Source organism: Poecilia reticulata, linkage group LG9 (assembly GCF_000633615.1).
Source record: "Poecilia reticulata strain Guanapo linkage group LG9, Guppy_female_1.0+MT, whole genome shotgun sequence".
NCBI classification, from domain to species: Eukaryota; Metazoa; Chordata; class Actinopteri; order Cyprinodontiformes; family Poeciliidae; genus Poecilia; species Poecilia reticulata.
Genome location: NC_024339.1, coordinates 15,825,745 through 15,846,310, shown reverse-complemented (window position 1 = coordinate 15,846,310; position 20,566 = coordinate 15,825,745). Strand labels below are relative to the sequence as shown.

Here is a 20,566-nt window from a genome sequence, read left to right as displayed (position 1 = left end):
TGTCCACCACGGGGCCTGTGTCCTGCAACATGTAGACATGTCTCTGGTTCAACACACCTGAGCATCCACTCCTAATCACCTGATTATATAAATCAAGCATGACGAAGCAGAGACATAATTATCTAAAAGCTGCAGGACACCAAACTTCAAGGACTAATGCCTGTGACTTAATAAAATCAACTGTGTCCTATTAGTATTTAATATCAATATTTAACATAAAACAACATATGTATGGATGAATATTTTAAAACACTTTAAATGTAATAAAAGATGAAAAATAACAAAAAATATAGGATATACAGAATTTAAACAGGGTAACTGTCACAGACAAAGTAGTACTTGAGCTCTGAAAAACAACAATAAACTTGATGACAAAGCAGAGAAATCGCATTTTCTAAATAAGGTAAAAGAGGGTGGAAATTCCCCTCCCACCGTTCATCCACCCAGCCTGTGGAATGAGACACTTTCCCCACCAATACATCTTCCATTTTCAGGTACATGTGTCTCTCAATTAATATCTTTGAGTAAATCTGTTTTAGTCATTTAATTTAAAAAGCGAAAGGTCTGTGAGGCGTTAAGGAACCCCAGGTTGACCATCAGATTTTCTAAGTTATTAGCTCTGATTAATCGTATCTTCTTCGATACTTCATAGATTCTTTAAGGCCTTCAGGTCAGGCCACTTTGCTGGCCAATCAAGAACCATGGTCATTGAAACAGGTATCAGTCCTGTGTGAGCAGGAGTCCAATCCTGTTGGAAAATAAAATCAGCATCTCTATCGAACTCATCAGCCGAGGGACATTCAAAGAGCTCTAACATTTCTGTGCTAAGCTTAGACCAGATGATGCACATTGGACAAACACCAGCAGATGACACGACTCCCCACTGACTGTGGGAAACTCACTACTGGACCTCAAGCAATGTCTTCCTGCAGACACTAGAACTTCTAATAAAATGCTAATTTTACTTTTATTTTACTAAAACTGGAGGTGGACACCTGAGCCACAGCCAGTTCACTTTCTCCTTATCATTCTGATGTTATCTCCAGTTTAGGAATATCTTAACACAAATAATAAATCTGCTGTAGCCCATAACTTGGATATGTCTATGAAAGGTGGCTCTTGAATTGTGATGCAGATGCAGTTCGTGCTTTGTGAATCTATAAAACTTGTGAATGGATCCTCTCAAGGCTGCTTGTGTCTATGCTTGTTGCTTGTGTACCTTTTTGTGCCACACTTTTTCCTTCCACTCAACTGTAATATTCTGAAGAGAGAGTGTCAGAAGAAACGGCGCACACGCTACAACAGTGATAACTTGCACATATAAAACCTCAGCTGTGTTACTTAAGCGCTGGGAAGTTGAGGGGAATGAAAAACTGTCTCTCTATGTGTCGTACAAACAAAAAATATGGACGCTGTTCCTAATTATCCAGATGTACCGGTGTAACCTTTCTCTGTGTCACACTTTTAATCTGATTTAGGAACATTCAGTCTGAGTGACTGAATGTTTGGGATTTGTTTATTTCAAACAAGAAATACAATTAAACAAATACCTCACCTGTTTCTCCAGTGCTTCCTTCCCGGTCGTGGATATTTTTGGCGCAGGCGTGCGCTCGCAGGTGCATCCCTCCAACAGGTAAATCCCCGCTGGCCGCGCGCTCTGCTCGTTCTCGAAGTAGAACAGAACATTCTGGTAGAGGGCGAAGAACTTCTCCGACCACCGGCTGTTCTCCGCCGTCTTCTTGCTCAGGTAGCCGCGCTTGGTGCCCTCTTTACGCGCCACCACCGACAGGAACAGTGCGTGCCCTTCGTTGTAGCGGACGCTCTTCTGCATTTTTGCCGCGCGGCTTGAAAGGCAGAGGGAAGAACGTGGGAGCTTTCACCGAGAGCCCATGGTCCCCGCGGGCTTCATGTAAAACTTTCCCACCGAGAAGCGCCTCAGTGGCGCCGTGGCGCACGGAAAAGTTGCCGCGGTGACGGAAGCGCAGCAGCGGAGGAACTCATTGCAGAGATGCGCCGAGCCAACACGCACTTAATAATAAAGCCATGGTTCTCTCCTCTAAGAAGAAACGACTGTGAGAGCAGGAGGGGGGAAACCCTCAAGCGAGAGAAGGAAGAGATAGAATCACAGAGGCGACGCGCAGTAATCCGCTTTGGCAGCGGTTAACTCTGTCCCTCTCTCTCTCTCTCTCCTGCGCTCAGTCTCTCAGGGTCTCTCTATCCGTCTCCCTCTCCGTGATGCGCGCGGATCCTGGAGTTGGTGGATTTAAAGGCGGAGCGAGAGTTGCTTGTTTCTCCAGGAGAGTGAGACATGCGGAGATGAAACTCAGAGGTCCTCAGTGGCAACTGTTGATTTATCTCTGCTTAACAAGCAAATAATTATAACAAGAACACAAGTTGTTGCTGTTTCTTTTGCGTTTTCGATTACAGTTTTGTTTTTCAACTCACCGTCCTTTACTCTAGTTAGTAAATGAATTCCACCTGTGTGTTTTAATCTCAGCATGAATGCAGCTGTTATATGAAGGCCTAAGATCGAGGCAGGTGTCCAACCTTTTTGTCACGGGATAAAATCGTTGAGTCAATTTACAGGTCAAGGGGGGGAAAAACTAAAATCAAGCAAATAAAGCTAGGGTTTGTTTGTTTTGTTTTATATAAAGTTTGTTGTATTAAGAATTGCATCTAATTTTCAAATACTTTTTGGCTTGGTTTTGACAAATTTCTTTTTCAGTCACACAAACCGGATTTGGGTGAATTTCTTTCAAAACGTTTATTCGTATATTTAGCCATCTAAAAGCTGATAGATGCAGCAAAGTCAGCATTTGAGTAACAATCTCTGGGTAGACGAGGTCCTACTTATAAAATTTGCTTGTAAAAAGATGAATGCTTTGTAATTAACATTTTCCGTTGTAAGAAAATTATGTTGGTAATTTTATCCTGGTGAAAAATAAAAAGTTTGATGAAAAGTTGGAAGTGTAGTTGAGGCTTGCAGATAGATGAGGCTTAATGTTGGGGCATTTATCACAGGGTTACATTATGAAGTAATACCAAAAGCATTCAACATCTTGGATATAACTAAATATGAAACAGACTATGTGACTGGTCTGACCTGAACTGCATTCAGAAGCATTTGAACTGAGCTGGACTTGTTTTTTAAAGTGCTTTGAGATCTCATATACTGTGGATTGTTGCAAACTAGTCAAACTAGAGTTGAAGTTTCACATTTCATGCTTCAGGTACTTTTGATTCATTTTCCTTTGGAAGGAAAAAAGGAGGGGAAACAGAGTTTATGCCTTAATGGTGGAGCATTTCCAATAATGTTGCATGATGTTTGGAATTCATTATGTAATTTTAGTTTCATTTTAATCATGCATTACATTTGCTTCCAACTAATGACACATCAGCTTTACATAAACCCAGAAAATGTTCTTCAGTCAGATCGTATGTAAGAAGTATATAAAATATAATTTTAAAACTACTGTCAATGCCTAACTGAAGTGATCGTTCATGAGCTGGGTGTTTAGTCCATTATGGCTGAGATGAAGGGGGTATTATCATTAAACACTATCATCATAAAAGCAAACTGCTGAAAGCAAAATTGTGTTCTTAGTTGTACTATCGTTTTATGGAGTCCATGCAATTAGTGTGCATGCAATAAAAAACCACTTAACTATGTACAAAATAAAATCGAGTTGTTAATAAAATGCTACACGAGTCCAGAACCGTTCAACAATAAGTGAAGCCCTCCAATAAACGCATTTTGTTTCAATTTAGCTCGAAACAAAAACACTAACAAAGAAATAAAACTTAAATCAGAATATTAGGATTATTTAAATGTATTCCACTTTACTTGCACACTCCGTTTTTTTTTTTAAAGAATAATGGGTTTCCAAAGTCTCAGCAATGAATCTAATATAATGATTATGATTTCAATATTGACCAAAAGAACTCCAGTTTAAAAGGTCATAAAATAAAACGGGTCTGGCATTTTTCTTTATTTGATCGTCGAACACATGGACACCACACAGCTGTAGGTAAAATGTGATCCTTTGGTATCAACTATTGTGATGACAGCTACCAGAACCTGAGGGGCTTAAAACTGCATAATCAACAAGCTCCTTCAGAGAGAAGAAAAAACTCTTTTGTGTGCATTAAAAATGTTCAGTCATCAATGGCATGATTTATTTCTTGGAAGTGCTTTCAGGTCGACGGTTGTAGCTGTTGAGACGTCAAGAGTTCGACTGCAGCCACTTTTCGAGGGAGGATTTGTCGCAGATGCTCCAAAGAACTGAGAGAAGTTTCTTGTACTTCCTACAGAGACACAGAAACACCAAAAACAATAACCATCCGGGACTAGAAGATATGGCAACACTTTATTTGAAGGGGGGTGAATAAGACTGTCATGACACTTTCATAAACATGACATAACACATGTCATGAACATGAATAAGCCTTCATAAATATTTATGACTGTTGTCAGAAACGTCATTCGGTAAATTATGACATTTTTAATACAAAGTTGACATTATTCAAAATGTCTTTGTTATGACAACTTGACATTAATCAAGAAATCATTACTGATTAAACTTTACCTTTAATAACATAATGTTACCTAATTTTTAAAGTTCCATCAGTAATACTTTTATAACAAATTTATATCAGTAATAATTTGTTCGTTAATGTCAAGTTGTCATAAAGACATTTTGAATAATGTCAACTTTGTATTAAAAGTGTCATAATTTACCGAATGACGGTTTATGACAACAGTCATAAATATTCATGAAGGCTTATTCATGTTCATGACATTTGTTATGTCATGTTTATGAAAGTGTCATGTCAGTCTTATTCACCCCCCTTCAAATAAAGTGTTACCAAAAATATTTTATTTCCTTTAAATATTACAGAAACAAAAATGCTGCAGTCACAAACATTCATGTAGAAATAAAATGAAATCTACACTCAACTCCTCTCTGTCTTTTGTTGGACATATGCATCTAACATAAACACATTTAATATAAGAAGGATTACTCTGATCGAGTGGCTGTGTGTGTGTGTGTGTGTGTGTGTGTGTGTGTGTGTGTGTGTGTGTGTGTGTGTGTGTGTGTGTGTGCGTGTGTGTGTGTGTGTGTGTGTGTAGCGTTGACATTTTTTTATGTGGTGGAAAGGTTAGAGGATAAACAGCCATGCATCAGTCTGTATGTTATATACAGAGAATGACATATACAGCAATATGCTGATTTATTGGTAAAACACTAACAATTATCCAAACCTCCATCTCATCACTCAGTACTAAGCTGAATTTGAGCCACATAGGAATTGTGTGCTGAACTCCAACAGAGAAGCCTTCTGCGTCAGCATCAAACAGATGGATTTTAAATTTAATATACAAACTCAGTGATGTGTCCAAAGTCACTCAGAACATTTTTTTGCACTTGAGCTTCTTCACAGAGAAGCCTTTCCGTCAGAAAGCTGATATCAGCAGCTCCCATGTTCATCCAGCTAACATTACTGTGGACTCCGGTGGCTTTGAGGACAGAATATGTTGTCCTCAGCTTCAAGAGTGCAAATCCAACCAAATGGCAATGTAAATTATTAAAACTCTAATAATAATAGTTTATTATTATTAATGTAGGTCTCTTTTAGGGAGTAAAATTTATTCCCTCAAAAACGTAATTGCAAATACCTTTGTGACTGCAAAGATAAAAATGTGTTTGTTTTTTTTAATAATCAGAACTAAAATTTCCAAAAATATATATATTTCACTTCTCATCTTTGAGAATATACTATTGTAATACACAGAAAAATACAGTGGTATGAAAAAGTCAAATCAAATTTCTTATATTTTTGGCTATTTTGTCCCATCTAAATATTTCAAATCAACCAGATTTGATTCTCAAGAGAAAACTGAATGAACACAATGCACTTTTCAAATGTTTTCATTCATTAAAAGAAATAAATCTCAAAAAGTTGAGTTAAATATCACTTTGTCACTAAACATTACTAGCCACACTGAGTCCCGATTACTAATAAACCTGTAAAAACAATAAACCTTTCTAACAACAAAAAGTAGGCTAAAAAATGCTCAAAAAGAAAACACCAAATGTTCCTGATATACATGTAAATCAAGAACATTTGGTGTTTTTGAGAACCAAAGTATTTGATGTCCATCAGGGAATAGTTACAAACCCATTTCCATTGGATCATTGGGACATCAGTGATCCAATTTCTGAGCCACAATTGCGAAAAAAAACATCCAACAATTTGTAAACTTTCCTGCAGTATCCAATATTCAATGATTCACCCAGTAAGTCACAAAGGAACCCAGAACAACATGCAGGTGTTTAGGCACACATACACAAACACATTGTTTGCATTTTTAAACAACCATATTCAGTCACAGAATTCAAAAGTATGCTATTCTTAATAAATGTACATTATTTTTTTCTCACCTGTTATTTTTATGATTTTATAGTTCTTATCTTAGTTTGAATATGCATTCTTCCATTTGCTGTTGGTACACCTGCACTTCCAAACTGTGGGACAGTAAAGGATATTTCTGTTCTGTTTTATGCTATTGTACTGCAAATGGTCATAGTACAAGAACTGTTGGAAAAGGCAAACAAGACGAAGAGTTTCAGAGCCTAAACCACTGCAAACTACTCAGAACACAAAGTCTCTTGAGACACTTCTAGGAAAATATTTAGTGGAAAAACAAAGAAAAGCAAATTGAACTTTGTGGAAGATGTGCGTCCCATTCCTTCTGAAGGAGAACACTCAGCCAACTTAAACTCAAGCACACTTGAGTCACAAAAGCTGCTCCTAACTAGATCACCTCTGATTGGCTCATAAAAGCCAAAAATAAAGGTTTTGAAGTGGCCTAGTCAAAGACTGAACTTAGATCTGATAGAGGTGTGGTGTTGTCACCTTAAATAATTGCATAAACAATTATGAAAAGAAGAGTGTGTTAAAATTCCCCCACAGTGACGTAGAAGACTGATTGTTAAGTTTTGCAAACACTTCAACTATTGATGTAAAAAAAAAAAAAAACAATCAAGCAGGTGACTCAACGTCACAATGAGTCATGTTGATTTTGTTAAATATTTTAAAATGAAATCATATGTTGAAATGAAAACTACGTCTAGCATATTTCAGAGTAGCTTTGTCTGATTAAAATGTGACTGATGATCTAAAACATGCAAGTGTGACAAATCAGCCAAAAATGGAAGAAATCTGTCATTTGCTTTTTGGTTACATCTTTTCACAGATCTGCATATTTGTGCAAAGCTTAATAATATACAAGTCATAATTCAGCATAAAAATTCACTGCAGCTCATACATGGTCAAGAAACATTCATTAAAAATCAGGCATGAAAAAAAGAAACCAATTTCTTTTATTCGATTCCAGATATTTAGACACATTACAGCAAAAAACTCTGCTGCTGCCGTTTCAAAATGCATGTGTTACTCTAAGTAAGACCATTCAAAACAAAGCTGCGTCATTAACAGCTGCTACAGTTACTTAAGGGGATTTTTAAGCATCTCATGATGATAAATCTTTCTCCTGTAATCTTCTGCCATTTGCATCGCTCCCTATTTTCCAGGAAGAGTGGCACATTTTCCGGTTCAAATGTGTGAACTCAAGTATGAAATCAAGTGCATTTGAGTGCTGAAGTTTAAATAAACATTAGTTTAGTCGAGATTAGCTTTCTGATTATGTCTATAACATTATGACAGAGCCGCATCTTTGAGTGTCAACCTTGCATTTGAGCTTTAAAATATTTAAATCATTTGGGAACTGGGATTTATACTGAGCTCATAAGATTTCACGCATCACTCTCAGAAAAGTAAAGAGCTCACAGTACACACACCATAAAAATACAGACTGACTGGACATGCACTTTAGTGTCTCCTTGAAAGAAATGTCAGGGTGGTGGTGTGTGCGTTACCTCCTGGCGTTGACCAGACTCTCCAGCTCTCGGGCTTTACGGGAGGCGGTGTGCAGTATCGGGTCAGGAACGTCAGCTAGTCGGGCCACGTTCAGGCCGTAGCTTCGCCCCGCAGCTCCTTCGGTTAGCTGATAGAGGAAGGTGATGAACTCTGGCTGAACCTCTCCATCTGACAACACACGCAGCGGCAGGAAATGAAGTCTTAGAGATTACCTTTTATGTTTCCCTAAACAGATTAGGTTAGGACTATACAAAATATGTTCATTACATTTTTTGCACAAAATCATTCATACATAATGCAGTTTTTCTGTGCTAAAAACCGACGGGGTGATTTTTTATTTATTTATTTTTTAAGGCTTGAACTGTTTCGAGAAGCAGTAGAGAACCAAATGAAAGTACAAAAATGTGCACAATGTGTATTTTGCATCATTAATCCCCTTTAAAGTGCAAAAATGAATCCTGACAAACAACCATGTCTATGTTTTGTAGAATCTAGCAACGGGTCTGTGGTATTACAGCAATGTTGGCATAAAAGTGAAAACATACCATCAGTTGTGACGTCAGGTTCATTGAGTAAGAAAGCCATGTGAAAGTTGGACACATGCTGAGGAAACACCTGCTCCAACTCACACAGAGGAGGATAATGGGTCACAAACAAGGTGAAGGACTTCACCTGAGAGAGAGAAGAGAAAGTATAGGATTACTATCCAGGATGATCCACTCAGCAGGACCTGCTAATGTTACGGTCAGTGTTCTGCACAATCAGGCTCAAATGAATGGAGTTGGGTTTTTCCAGAGGTTTCAGTGAAAAAAGGCTGTTTGGTTTTTTTTTACCTTAAACTGCAAAACATTCCTGATAAAAATCTTAAGACCAGGAAGGAAATAGTCACATTTCATGCTTGAGGATTATAACCTGGTTGGAAGTGGACCCTCAAAGTGCAAGACGAATCAGGAGGAAGAAAAAAAATGAGCATTTATTCAAATACACTAATTCAAACAGCATGTTCATCAGCTGATCAAAAGATTAGACCTGCACATAAATCTGACTTTAGTGTAATTCTCTGTAAGCCATTCATGCTCTCATGATCCCCGATGGCAATGACAAAAAGGTTTTCTGTCTCTGAACTTCACACATTTTTTGAGATATGCCTTTGCTGGTGAAGTTGGACACAGTAAGACAGTCGTATTAAACTTCCTAAAACATCTTAAGGGAAATAGGACAAAAAGTCATGTAGTAGATAAAAAAAAGGACACCACTGTTTACCGTTTCAAAACAAAAATAGGCATTAATACAACATTTGCTTTAAAGAGAAACCCTTGTTTTTGTTGTCTGTTTGACTCATGATGTTAATAAAATACAACAATCTTAGTGTTGGGTAAATGGTGTTCAGGCTGCTGATTATAATTTATTCCTAATGTAATTGGAATGTTTCCAAAACTTGTTTTTCTTGGTAATCACTGAATCTAAAAAAGAAAGACATTTCTATGTGGGCTTTATATGACAGAGTGAAAGATGCAAAAACACAAAATAGCCACTTTTGTCTTGAAATTGAACTACCAATCAGAGTAAACATCCAGTTTCACTTCGGGGGTGTGTTCAACACACAAACTTGTTGAAGCCAAAGGTTAGGGCTCAAAAGATTAAAAACAGCACAACAAATGTGTGAACCGAGGAGGCAGACAAAAAAAAGAAGATATTTAGCTAACCTCGATATACATGCTTAGTTAGCATCACAACAAACAGAAACGTCAGCTGCCTGACGAGAAGTTTATACCAGAATCAATACGACACCATCATCGGTCGGATATAGGATGAAAACGCTCCAGTCACTCCCACACCTGTCCTTATTTTCATACCATAAAATGCTATAAATATAATGACAGAATAGGAATGACATGACGGAAAATTTAGCAACATTGAAACATTTCAAAACAATAACAGCCTTTTCCAAGTGAATGCAATAAAAAAAGTCTTTAGGATGAAACAGCTGAGGCATGCTGTCGATTTCTGTTTTAGATGTGCATTTGACGTATGCCACCTTTATTTAGCCAAAAGTTAACTGGTGATGTCTAAAAGCAAAATTTGCTCTCTTGGGCCTCTTTATAGCGAACATAATGTATTTACTGTTACACAAAACATAACAAAAGGGAGATATAACAGCTTGAGAAAACTATTCAAGACGTAGCTACAAAACAAAAATGTAGCATCACCATTAACATTGTTTTGATTCTTTGTCTTTGTACCCTGCAGCCAGCATTTTTGAAATAATACCCTGTACACTCACTGCTTATTTATTTTCTCCCTTACAGTGTTCTCTCTTATTTTGTTTTATCACTCAATGCCTCCCGCATTCAGCCTCTCTAATTTTCCTGCCTTTGGGAGCAGACGCTAAACTCAGCTTTTCAGGCTCTGGAAAAAAAAAAAAATGACCAGAGGGAGAGGAGCTCTTCACCTCAGCCAGAGGTGAAAGACACAGAGAGGCAACGTGATTGAACCCTGGAATTAACGGTTCCACGTGAAAACCACAAAGCAAGTGGTGCACGCAGCCAGTCACTTACTCAGGCCGCTTCAGACGTCTGCAGAAACATTTCACTGGTTAGTGCATCTCTCTGAAGACGGTTTCTAAAAGCTTTTTAGTAAAACAGATGCATTACCTTCTTCTGCTCACATTAGCGAGGCAATCAAGCAAATGGAAAACAAAGTATAAAGATATGGTTAGAGAAATCCTCTCCTACGTTTTAGGAATTGTTGAAACCAAGTCATTATTGGCTCACAGTTTTAAATGCAGTGCTTTTAATACTCAGTAAAATAGACATTTGCCACATTTACATATATATGTTTGGGGTTTTTTTTGTTTTTTTGGTCTAAATGGTATAAATGTTTTTCATAGTGGCAAAGGTTGCACCTGTGTTTTTCTGTTCTCAAAAGGTTTTTATTTTGCATTTGATTTATATTTAAATGTGAACTCTTGACACCTAGTTTCACCAAATACATCATTTTAACTCATCTGTATTTTAGCCAGGGAAATGCAATTATCTTTTTCCAAGAAGACATCCGACAGATGAACTGGTCAAACTTATTAAGAAATAATCAGGCACTAAGTCCACTGTTGCATCTCGGCTCCACAAAGAGGTCATCGTGGTTCCTTTCCTCAGGAATTGGAAAATATTTTAAAAGCAAATCTTTAGCGTTGCTGCTTCAGGGCATTTATTTCAAAACCTGTTTTGTGGTCACAGACTGTGTTGGATAATATTGCATTGAACAGAATATTAAAGTCTACAGCTGATGAGAATTTGTTGTTAGAGTCATACAGCCAGTGCAGTACGACTTAAAGCTGTGTGGAGATAAAGATGTAAAAGCAGAACAAACCTGACAAAATTGTGATATCATAGATATAAAATTCACAATTCTGGCTGGACATGGGACAACTTTAATGGAAAAATTGCTAAATTGCTGGTTTCCTGGCACAGTTTATAAATTCAATAAGGTGAAGTTTGGAACTTTGTGTAAGTGATATGGTTTTGTTAAAACATTCAGCGATCTCCAGGTTTTGATCCAGACCCTCACCCTCAGATGAACAGACGTTGATTTTGAGGTTCAGGAACAATCCAAGCACCATCAAGGCTCAAGCCCATCAAACTGGAGACAACAGTATCCCAATACGATGAGTCAGGGACAAAACTGATCAAATGAAACCAAGGAACTCGGCTGTAAGAAGCATCCAGAACAGAAAGATAATGAAATGCAAACTGAAACCTTTTGGCACAGCTAAAAATCGTATCCGTCCACGTCACCAAGCTAAATCCCATCCTGAGAAAAGCTTTAAGCTGAGAAGAGACTTGCTGAACTGTTGGCCAATATTTCAAGAAGAATATTTAGAAAGGTCATGTTAAGGCTTTTAAACACAAGAAAACCACCTGCTATGAATTTTGGTGGCACCGTCTTTGTCAATAGAAAGTTTACACGCTCCAAAATATACAAAGCACGCTAAAGATAGCAAGTCTTAATATTTGGGCAAAGATTTCATAATCTCCAGTTTTCTCCGTAAGTTTGTATAACTGGACTAGCATGTTTCTTTAATCATCATTCTTATGGACGTGGAGCAGAAAAGAAATGATTTGGGTCTGTCAACAGATGTGGTTTCACTCCCACACACTTCCACCTGACCTGTTCAGATTCAACAAGAACAAATCAATAATCAACATGCACAAATAGAAAAGTCTTCTCTTGCACTGAAGGCTACAAACAAAGCAGGATTTCCAAATGGAGGCTGGAATCTGAATAATCATCTAATTGGGTTCTAATGGTGGCTCATTACCAGAGAACCTCGGGGTGGCCCGAGAGGTCGACTCTGCAGAGCAATAATCTGATCACATTAGTGTTGAAACAACTAATCGATTAGGCAATGATTAAAAGATTCATTAATGCGTAATTTCATTAATAAAACAATTGTCTCATCACATTTAAGTTGAACGGTTACCTGTTTACCTGGGTATTTGTCTCACAAGAAACTGAAAAAAGGACAACAGTGCAGACCTCAATAAGAGGAGACTTTAAGATACCAGAAACATTGCAAGTCTACACATATACAAATCAGCACAATTAATGTAAACCCATATCTGCTCTGTTTGTAAACCAAAAAGAGGAATCCTTGGTGCATGAGAGAAGTCCAGATGTGTTCAGGTCACAGTTTGTTGCTTTGAATAAAACATGTGACACAACGCTAATCTTTCACAGCCACACGCTGGCTCTGCACCGTGAAAAACTAAAGTTTCCATGTAGGCCACCTGACTGTCCATTAACTTGTCATTATTAGACAATGCAAAATGTGCCATAAGTTTACTTTATTGTGGTAATGTGTATTTGAGGGGTTTTTTTTGTTTTGTTGTTTTATTTACAGGATTTTTACATTTAAAGTGCTGGTAATATATTTATAACTTGAAAAACATAAGAAGAAGGATTTTTTTTTATTATTTCATATGCATAACTTTTTTCTTCTTACTTTTTAACCTTTAGATTCACTTTTATGGTGTTGAACCACAAGCTGTGCTCTAACTCAAAAGTTTTCCATCAAAGTCAGAACTTTAAGACATGTGGAAAAATCAAAAGCGGCATTAAAAAAAGCACAAAAAAACAGGATTTAACCCATGTTCAGGAGTGTACTGAAGGCAGAAACAGGAGCAGAGAGCTCAGAAGAAAATGTGGTTGGAGTTCTGTGCATCAGCATGAACACATCAGAACATTTACTCCCACATGCAGGGATATGTTGCACAAGATATTTATCCATTAGTGTGAAGCTCTAAGGTCTTTTTGTTTCCAAAGACATGATTCCCTCTTTGCAAAAGTAGTTCTTTCACATGCAAATGCCGAGTCATAGAATCGGGTCCAGATGACCTTGGACCCAACGTACATCCCAGAGAACAATGTGAGCTTCTTCAAAAAGAAGAGGATGGAATCAAATAAACACATAAAGAGCCAGCAACACACCAGCAATAGAGCAACTTTCACCAGATCTTTTTAATTTTAGAGAACCTCTCCTCCCTACTCAACAATGCTTCAAGGCTCTCTCCATTATTGAGGGATGCTGTGAAATCCATCCATATTCTTAACTATTCTCAGATGGAAAGGTGTGTTTCTATAACAACTGAGATCAAGGAGGAGCAGCCCGGCTTTTGACGTTAACATTTAGCGTCTGCATAGCAGGGAACAGGAGGGGGAGGAGTGGGAAGTCAAGGAGACGGCATGAAAGACCCAAGCAGGAAGCCAGAACTGAAGAGAGGCTTCTTCCCATATCACATAACTTCTTTACTGCCCTTTTGTTTTCTTTTCTTTTCTTTTAATAGCGAGATGTTTTCTTATAAATCAATGCCGTTATGCAAGGTAGAGAGCGTCCTCCTCCAGCCAATAAAAGATCCCTGCTGCATAAATGACTACTGACACATTTCATCCCATGGTCTCCTGCAGAATTACATAACTCCCATGATTCCATCCCAGATTAATGCAAAACTGACAAAATATAAAAACTGGAGGGAAGTTTTTAAAGATGCATCCTTACTCATCCATATTTATGCATAGCAACCAAAACCTGTTGGAATAGGATCTTAGAAAGTAGAATAACCCACAATAAAATACCAGAGCTCCCAAATTTTATCCAGCTGTTCAGTTTCGATTACACATTAACCAGAAGTAAAGTCAAACTCTTGAAGCCAATGAAAAGCAGCTGCGGCTGTAGAATAAAGAAACCACTGCACCCTGGGGCTTTACGTCCTTTTTTAACTACAAAAACACTGGAGCAGACATCACAAAGCTTCTAGACGTTTACGCCAAGCTAATCATTTAGTATATGAATAAAAAGAGCAATGCACAGTTTGAAAGGTTGCTTCCCAAAACAGGGTTGCAACCATTAAATCCTATTTGATTAGCAAGGCTGGTAATAGCTGGTGTCAATCATTCCCCATGCAACTCACACACATTGTTCAATGGCCTCAGGTCAGGGTACGTTGCATTTACTCTCATCACCGTCTCCTATTTTTTTTCAGTCTGTAGAAATCCACTGATCATCTGAAACTGACATTTAAATTCCCTATCACAACCAAATGAATCAGCAAAAAGGTCGATTTCAAGCACCCAACATTGAGAGTGAGGAGGTGAGTGAATCTTCGCCAGCATAGACAGAGCATTTGCATAAATGATGCTGTGCAAACGTTTAGCATGATCAGAAGAGGAAGAGGTTCTTGGTGTGGAATCGCACATTTAGACTTATTTCACCAGGTAAAGTCACATGCTCACAGCACCTTTGTAGAACTTCAGGGGACAGACTTCGCTTTGATGAGAGATATTGCGGCATTTCAATATTACAAGATTTCATGGTAACCTTTACCACAAAGTTATTATCCTTACAGCACCAGTGTGGGCAATATTAGTAATACAAAGGGCAGTTTACACCTGGCACAGCTGATAGTGACGGGTGTGAAAGACAAGAGCAAGAAAAATGTCCGCTAGTAGATGTTCCAGTAGCTCCCGTAGCACTTTCCTCATACTGTGAAGATCTACTCTGCATTTACTAATGCAATCACATCTGACAAAAAGAAGCAGGAAATATTGAACAAACAATCAATAAGAGCAAATCTGGATTCCTGATTCCCAGCATGCTTGACAGTGGCCAATGATTATGTCAATGATTTTCTGTCAAGGGCGGTCAGTATCAATAATTCTCCCTTTTTATCTGGTTTTTGGCTCATTGATTTCTAACTATTAATTATTATAAACAGACCATAACAAAATTTTATAGAGTATGTGTGTAACGATGAATACATTTCATCATGAGCAGCATATATACAGGGTTTAAAAGAAACAGGACAATATTATACACAGGATTTATCTATTTGGATATCAAGGGATCGTCTTTTTTATTCATTTCCTTTTCCTTGACATCTTTCTGTCTCACTATTAATGTTGCTCTTTCTTCTCTGCATGTCTGCTTATTGTGGGTCTCACTTGTTAAAGTGCTTTTGGGGGCTTATTTCATGTCTACAATGAAAATGTTGGTACAAATTACATCAAAAGATCTGTTAACCCTGTAATTATCTGGGATAGTCAACCATTATGCTTTTCGCAGTCATAAGCAAACATAAAAACCAACTTACATCTCTGATGAAGTATTCCAAGGTAGCGTAGGCAATGGCAATGCCGTCATGAGTGCTTGTGCCCCGTCCGAGTTCATCGAGGATGACCAACGATCGTTCTGTTGCTTGAGATATGATCTCTGAGGCCTCCGTCAACTCCTCCATGAACGTGCTGCGGCCTTTGAAGATGTTGTCCGAAGCCCCCATTCTGAATGTCAGGCAAAAGAAAATAAAGTTTATGACAAACCAGACAAGATATCAGACAAAGATAACTCAGTTAATTACATTGTTTAATGGAAACAAATGCAGGTTTAGGGTCAGGAATAGAACAGCTCACATATCTGCAGACCCCACATATACTGGACACAAACTGTTTAGACTTTCACCTACAGGTAACGGAACGTTATTTGCAAAAATAAGTCCAGATTGATCCCAGGCATATTCCACTACATCAACCTTGCTTTCCTCTTTTACAAAAACACTTGATACATATTTACAAAAGAACATGACTTAAACGTTTACATTATTATAATAGAAACGTGAACTCAAAGTTAAATACGTTGCTTGTGATTATAATCTTGGTGAATAAAGCTAATTCTGATATCTGTATAACCTTGATGGTTGTCAATGACTTTGTTTTACATTGACAAAAAAAAATCAAAAACAGAAGAAATGCATTTTAGAGAACTCCAGACACTGTATGCTTTTGCAGGTGATACATGAGTGTAAAATAATTCAACAATCTAGCAGAGAAAATATCCACACACACACACACAAACACTCTCTGGAGGAGATTCATATAGGAACAGAATGTACCGAACTGCCTCCATGTAGCTAACAGCTGGCAGACAATCGGTGAGAGTATTCACACTCTTAACGTAGAGTGGATACGTTCAAATACACGTGTTACTGATGTTAACACAAAAACAGCAATCAGTCTTATCTGACACTATAAACAGCTCCTTCTCCACATGCTTTCCGTGGACAGACCGGAGCAATGAATGCAACAAACAAAAGACAAAAAGAACAAAATGCAGACCAATATTTATTTCTTATATTTTTCATGGTTGTGGTTTACAGATAATGAAAACCCACCACTTTTTGTCTCAGAAAATTAGAATATTAAACATCAACAAAAGTAATATTTTAAACAAAAAAGGCCAAGCTTCTGGAAAGTGTATTCTTTTATATGCACTCAGTAGTTGGTTGGGGCTCCTTTTGTGTGAATTACTGCAGAAATGCAGTATTGCATGGAGGCAAAATAAAACCAGCATCTCAATAAAGGTTGTTTGAAGAAAGCAAAAAGTTACCTACTATTTCCTAATGGCAAAATTCAGCTTTTTCACAACATCCACTTTTTTTAGACATGCATGTATACAGTTAATGATTTTATATGGACCCAAGGGCCATGTAAAATCTATCGACTGTTTTCAGATTATTGACACAACACCAACATACTGATATCCTCCCAGGTCTGAAAACCTTTCTGAACGCTCATCTGGATTCTTGAAAGCAAACTAAAAGTCTGTATTTTCCTTCATCCGACACAAACGCCTGACCGAAGCTCTTTTCCAGTGAATGCTTCTCCTTTCCAAGTCGGTCTTTTTCTGAACCGACTTTCATCCATTCCTGTGAATGAACCACAAACGGCCGTTACCATGGTTGCACTACACATGCCTTACAGGAAAGAGGTGTGGCAGGCGTGCTGCTGCATTTTATTCTCATGTTCTGTGTCTGAAAGCTGACCGGTGGCAGATCCACACCGAGAGTCAGAACGGATAAACAGAATCTGACGCCAAAGATCGTCTACTGAAAAGAAAACGCAGCAGCTCTCCACCAGCTGGGTGCCCTGCTGCTTTGAATGAGTCCCTGACAGAAACTCAGATTCTCAAAATAGGCTCCATTAGTCAACATCTCACACCTCTTTTTCTTCTTTTTTTTATAGCCAAATTTAACTTTATCTTTGTATAAAATGCTCTCAAATATTTCCATATTTTATACATGAATGACAACCACTTCACCAGCTCACAGTGACTGGTCCAAAAGAAGAGACAATACAGCTAGTGTTTAGAAACCGCATGTGTGCTTGTGTCACAAATAAGAGAATAGACAAATAAGAGATGGAAAAATGGCTACAGTACGCTCTCATTACACCAGAAGTATGCAAAACACATACAACTTGTCAAATCCTACAGCAGGCAGTAATAGTCTGTCAAATAAAATCCCGATAAAAGGCACCTTTTTTCTAAGTTTGCAACTTTAACCTGACAGAATGTGAAGTTTAAAGGATAATTAGTATTTTAGTCTTTTTTCAAAGCACCATGTATACTGAAAACCCATCACAACACCCATTTAATATTTTCTTTATGCAGAAAAATTATGTTTTTCAAAATATGAGGACCAATATCAAGAAATAAAACAATATTTAAAACTTAAATAGATTTAATCATTGGAAATTACTTCTGCGGATTTCTATATCCGTGGACTATATATAAGGTAGCACTTTGCATCCCTTATTCTGAAATCTTGGAGGCAATGTTCTGATTCATGCTTTGTGCATGCCTTGGGATTTAAAAAAATATATATAGTTGAAATAAAACCATCAGTGTGAGTTGCACATAAAACGAAAGAGGCCAAAGAATCCCCTCACACCACCTGCAAGAAAGCACAGCCAGAGTAATTCTACAACTCTATAAAAACTCACAAATGAATCAGTGAGTGGAGAATAAATACCTTTCTCCCCCTGCTTCCAACACCCATCTGCCCCATTAGGTGTTTGTGTTACCCACAGACGTCTTGGCAGCAGAACACAGACTGATATTTGTTTGCTGCTTTCACATTCCTGGAGACTGACCGTGTCTTTTGAACTCCGAAACAAGAGACGAGTCACTTTCTAAACGCAAGGAAGAGATTTCAGCAGAAGGTCTAATCACAGCTCTGAACGCGTTGTCAATTAAAGGTCGTTTTAAAACAGTTTTACATCCTGCTTCCCCTTGCTGTTTCCATAACAACCATGGAGCCATGGAAGAATGTGCTCTGTAACCTTCAGGACTCGATACTGACAAGCGAGAACAGCAGCTGCATGCATCCACATACAAATATGCATCTGTCAGCCAATATGAAACAACACGCGCAAGCGCGCGCGCGCGCACACACACACACACACACACACACACCATCAGCCATAACAGACATATAACTGCTTGATAGCAAAGAGGGCAGAAAAATGATAAGACTCTGCAAGGCAGGACAGAATTTTAATCCAGATTATTCTCTTTGTCCTCGTTTATGATCAGTCATCTGGATCAGCCCAGATAGGATTTAACATCAATGCACCCTCCCGTTACTCCAAACCCAAAAAAAAATCTGATCATTCCCCTTAAAAATCACCTGCCAAGCTCTAATTTACATTTCCCCCTCTCTCATGTGACGAGGCAATTCCAACTGCTGTGTTTATTATGGCTGACACAGCAGTAGGAGCTGATTGAGCGTTTATCATGGAGACAGATTTGCCCCAGCATCATAACCTCTGATGGGGAGAGGATAAATAGTCTAATTAGACACTGACAGGATGAGTGAAGCAACAGAGAAGGAGAGGAGACAACAGCAGATACATGATGTGGGTGTGTTTCGCCTCTGGAAATTAATTATTTGTTTCTGAGATAAAGACAATATTAACATCTTTATTGCAAATTAAACAGTGAGCTAAAAAAGCAAAGGCAAAAAAACACAGGAACATCTGGGTAAAACAGGGATTACTCTGGGCTGTTTTAACTTTAACAAATTATAAAGATGTAATAGACCCCAACTTAAAACTATTTACATCTTCCAAAGCCCTTAAAAAATGAGAATGAACTGTAACCCCAATTTAAATTAATATTATTTTTGCATTTGAAGAAAAGTGTAAATAAAGATAGTGAACAAGTGAGTGGATGAGCAACCAAGAGCGACAGAAAGAGAGAGAGAGGGGGAGAGAGAAACAAAGAGTGTAACGCTAGCTGCCATTGGACTTTTATGCAAGAAATGTTCACTAAAGTGACAAGGTGTTGAAATGTGTAAGATATATCAAAGGTGAATATAAATTAACATAAAAAATACATAATAATCATAACCTGGCAAAACCTGACAATGTTATGTATATTTTACGATATTCTACTGCAAGCTAATTATTTGCAAAGGGAAATAAGATATGGTACAGATATGGTTTATATGTAATTTTTTTCATGCCTGTTTTTATTGTAAAACACCTTTGTGGTCTTGGACTTGTGAACAGGTTGCTACATAAAGAAAGTTTACAAATTTGACTCACATAAACACCCAACAGTAAATGGCCTTGTATAGGTTGCGCTTTATCAAGTCTGAGGACTCCAAAGCATTTTACATTACAACCAGTCAGTCCCACATTTACACACTGATGGTGAGTGAAGCCACAGTTTGTGGGGAAAACTGACGAAAACGAGAACGCCTTGCAGTTTTGTATCTTGCGTATCCTCACTTTCAGTTTGAGAGAAATGTAATTCATATACAGTCATATTTTCACGTTAACTTTACATACCCAAGCTTTTTCTTCAGTTCTCAAAGTTAACGCCACACCTTCAGCCTCTATATTTACAAACTCCAGAAGCAGCTAGTACAGGTTAAAGATCCAAGCTTGCAGCCCAAATCCCAGAATGTGTCTTTTAAAACTTGAGTTTGAACACATACTGCAGACGAACTCAGGCTCCCACTGGGCTGTTGCATGGGAACATGCTTAAACCCACAAAAAAAAAGACAATAGCACACATCTGCAAGCCATTAGGTCTAATCACAGACTGCTGCAGCAGGAGAATAAAGGAGTCCATATATTGGCCTCCACTCTATTCCAATATGCCAGGGAGAACTGGAGGGCTTATAGTAACTCTCATCATAATAAGAATAATGATAAAATAGAAAAAAAAGCTTGCAGCAACAAAGCCTTACTGTCTGAGGGTTTGTCTGGCAGAGAGATGAATTGAGGCGTA

The 20,566-nt window shown here is 38.0% G+C and overlaps 2 protein-coding genes across 3 annotated transcripts in view; both read right to left on the bottom strand.

Annotated features, from left to right (window-relative positions):
* The window catches only part of rasgrf2b (Ras protein-specific guanine nucleotide-releasing factor 2b), a 52,255-nt gene extending 49,708 nt beyond the window's left edge, over positions 1-2,547 (bottom strand). For both annotated transcript variants that reach the window (XM_008418212.2, XM_008418213.2), the window contains exon 1: positions 1,556-2,547. In XM_008418212.2, the coding sequence (XP_008416434.1) occupies positions 1,556-1,831 (276 nt within the window). In that variant the 5' untranslated portion in view covers positions 1,832-2,547. The remainder of the gene's footprint in view (positions 1-1,555) is intronic.
* An 81-nt stretch (positions 2,548-2,628) lies between these two features.
* The window catches only part of msh3 (mutS homolog 3 (E. coli)), a 41,548-nt gene continuing 23,610 nt past the window's right edge, over positions 2,629-20,566 (bottom strand). Inside the window, exons 21-24 of the mRNA XM_008418214.2 lie at positions 15,588-15,774; positions 8,487-8,613; positions 7,941-8,109; positions 2,629-4,305 (exon numbers count right to left, since the gene is read on the bottom strand). Coding sequence (XP_008416436.1) covers positions 4,224-4,305; positions 7,941-8,109; positions 8,487-8,613; positions 15,588-15,774 — 565 coding nt within the window. The 3' untranslated portion in view covers positions 2,629-4,223. The remainder of the gene's footprint in view (positions 4,306-7,940; positions 8,110-8,486; positions 8,614-15,587; positions 15,775-20,566) is intronic.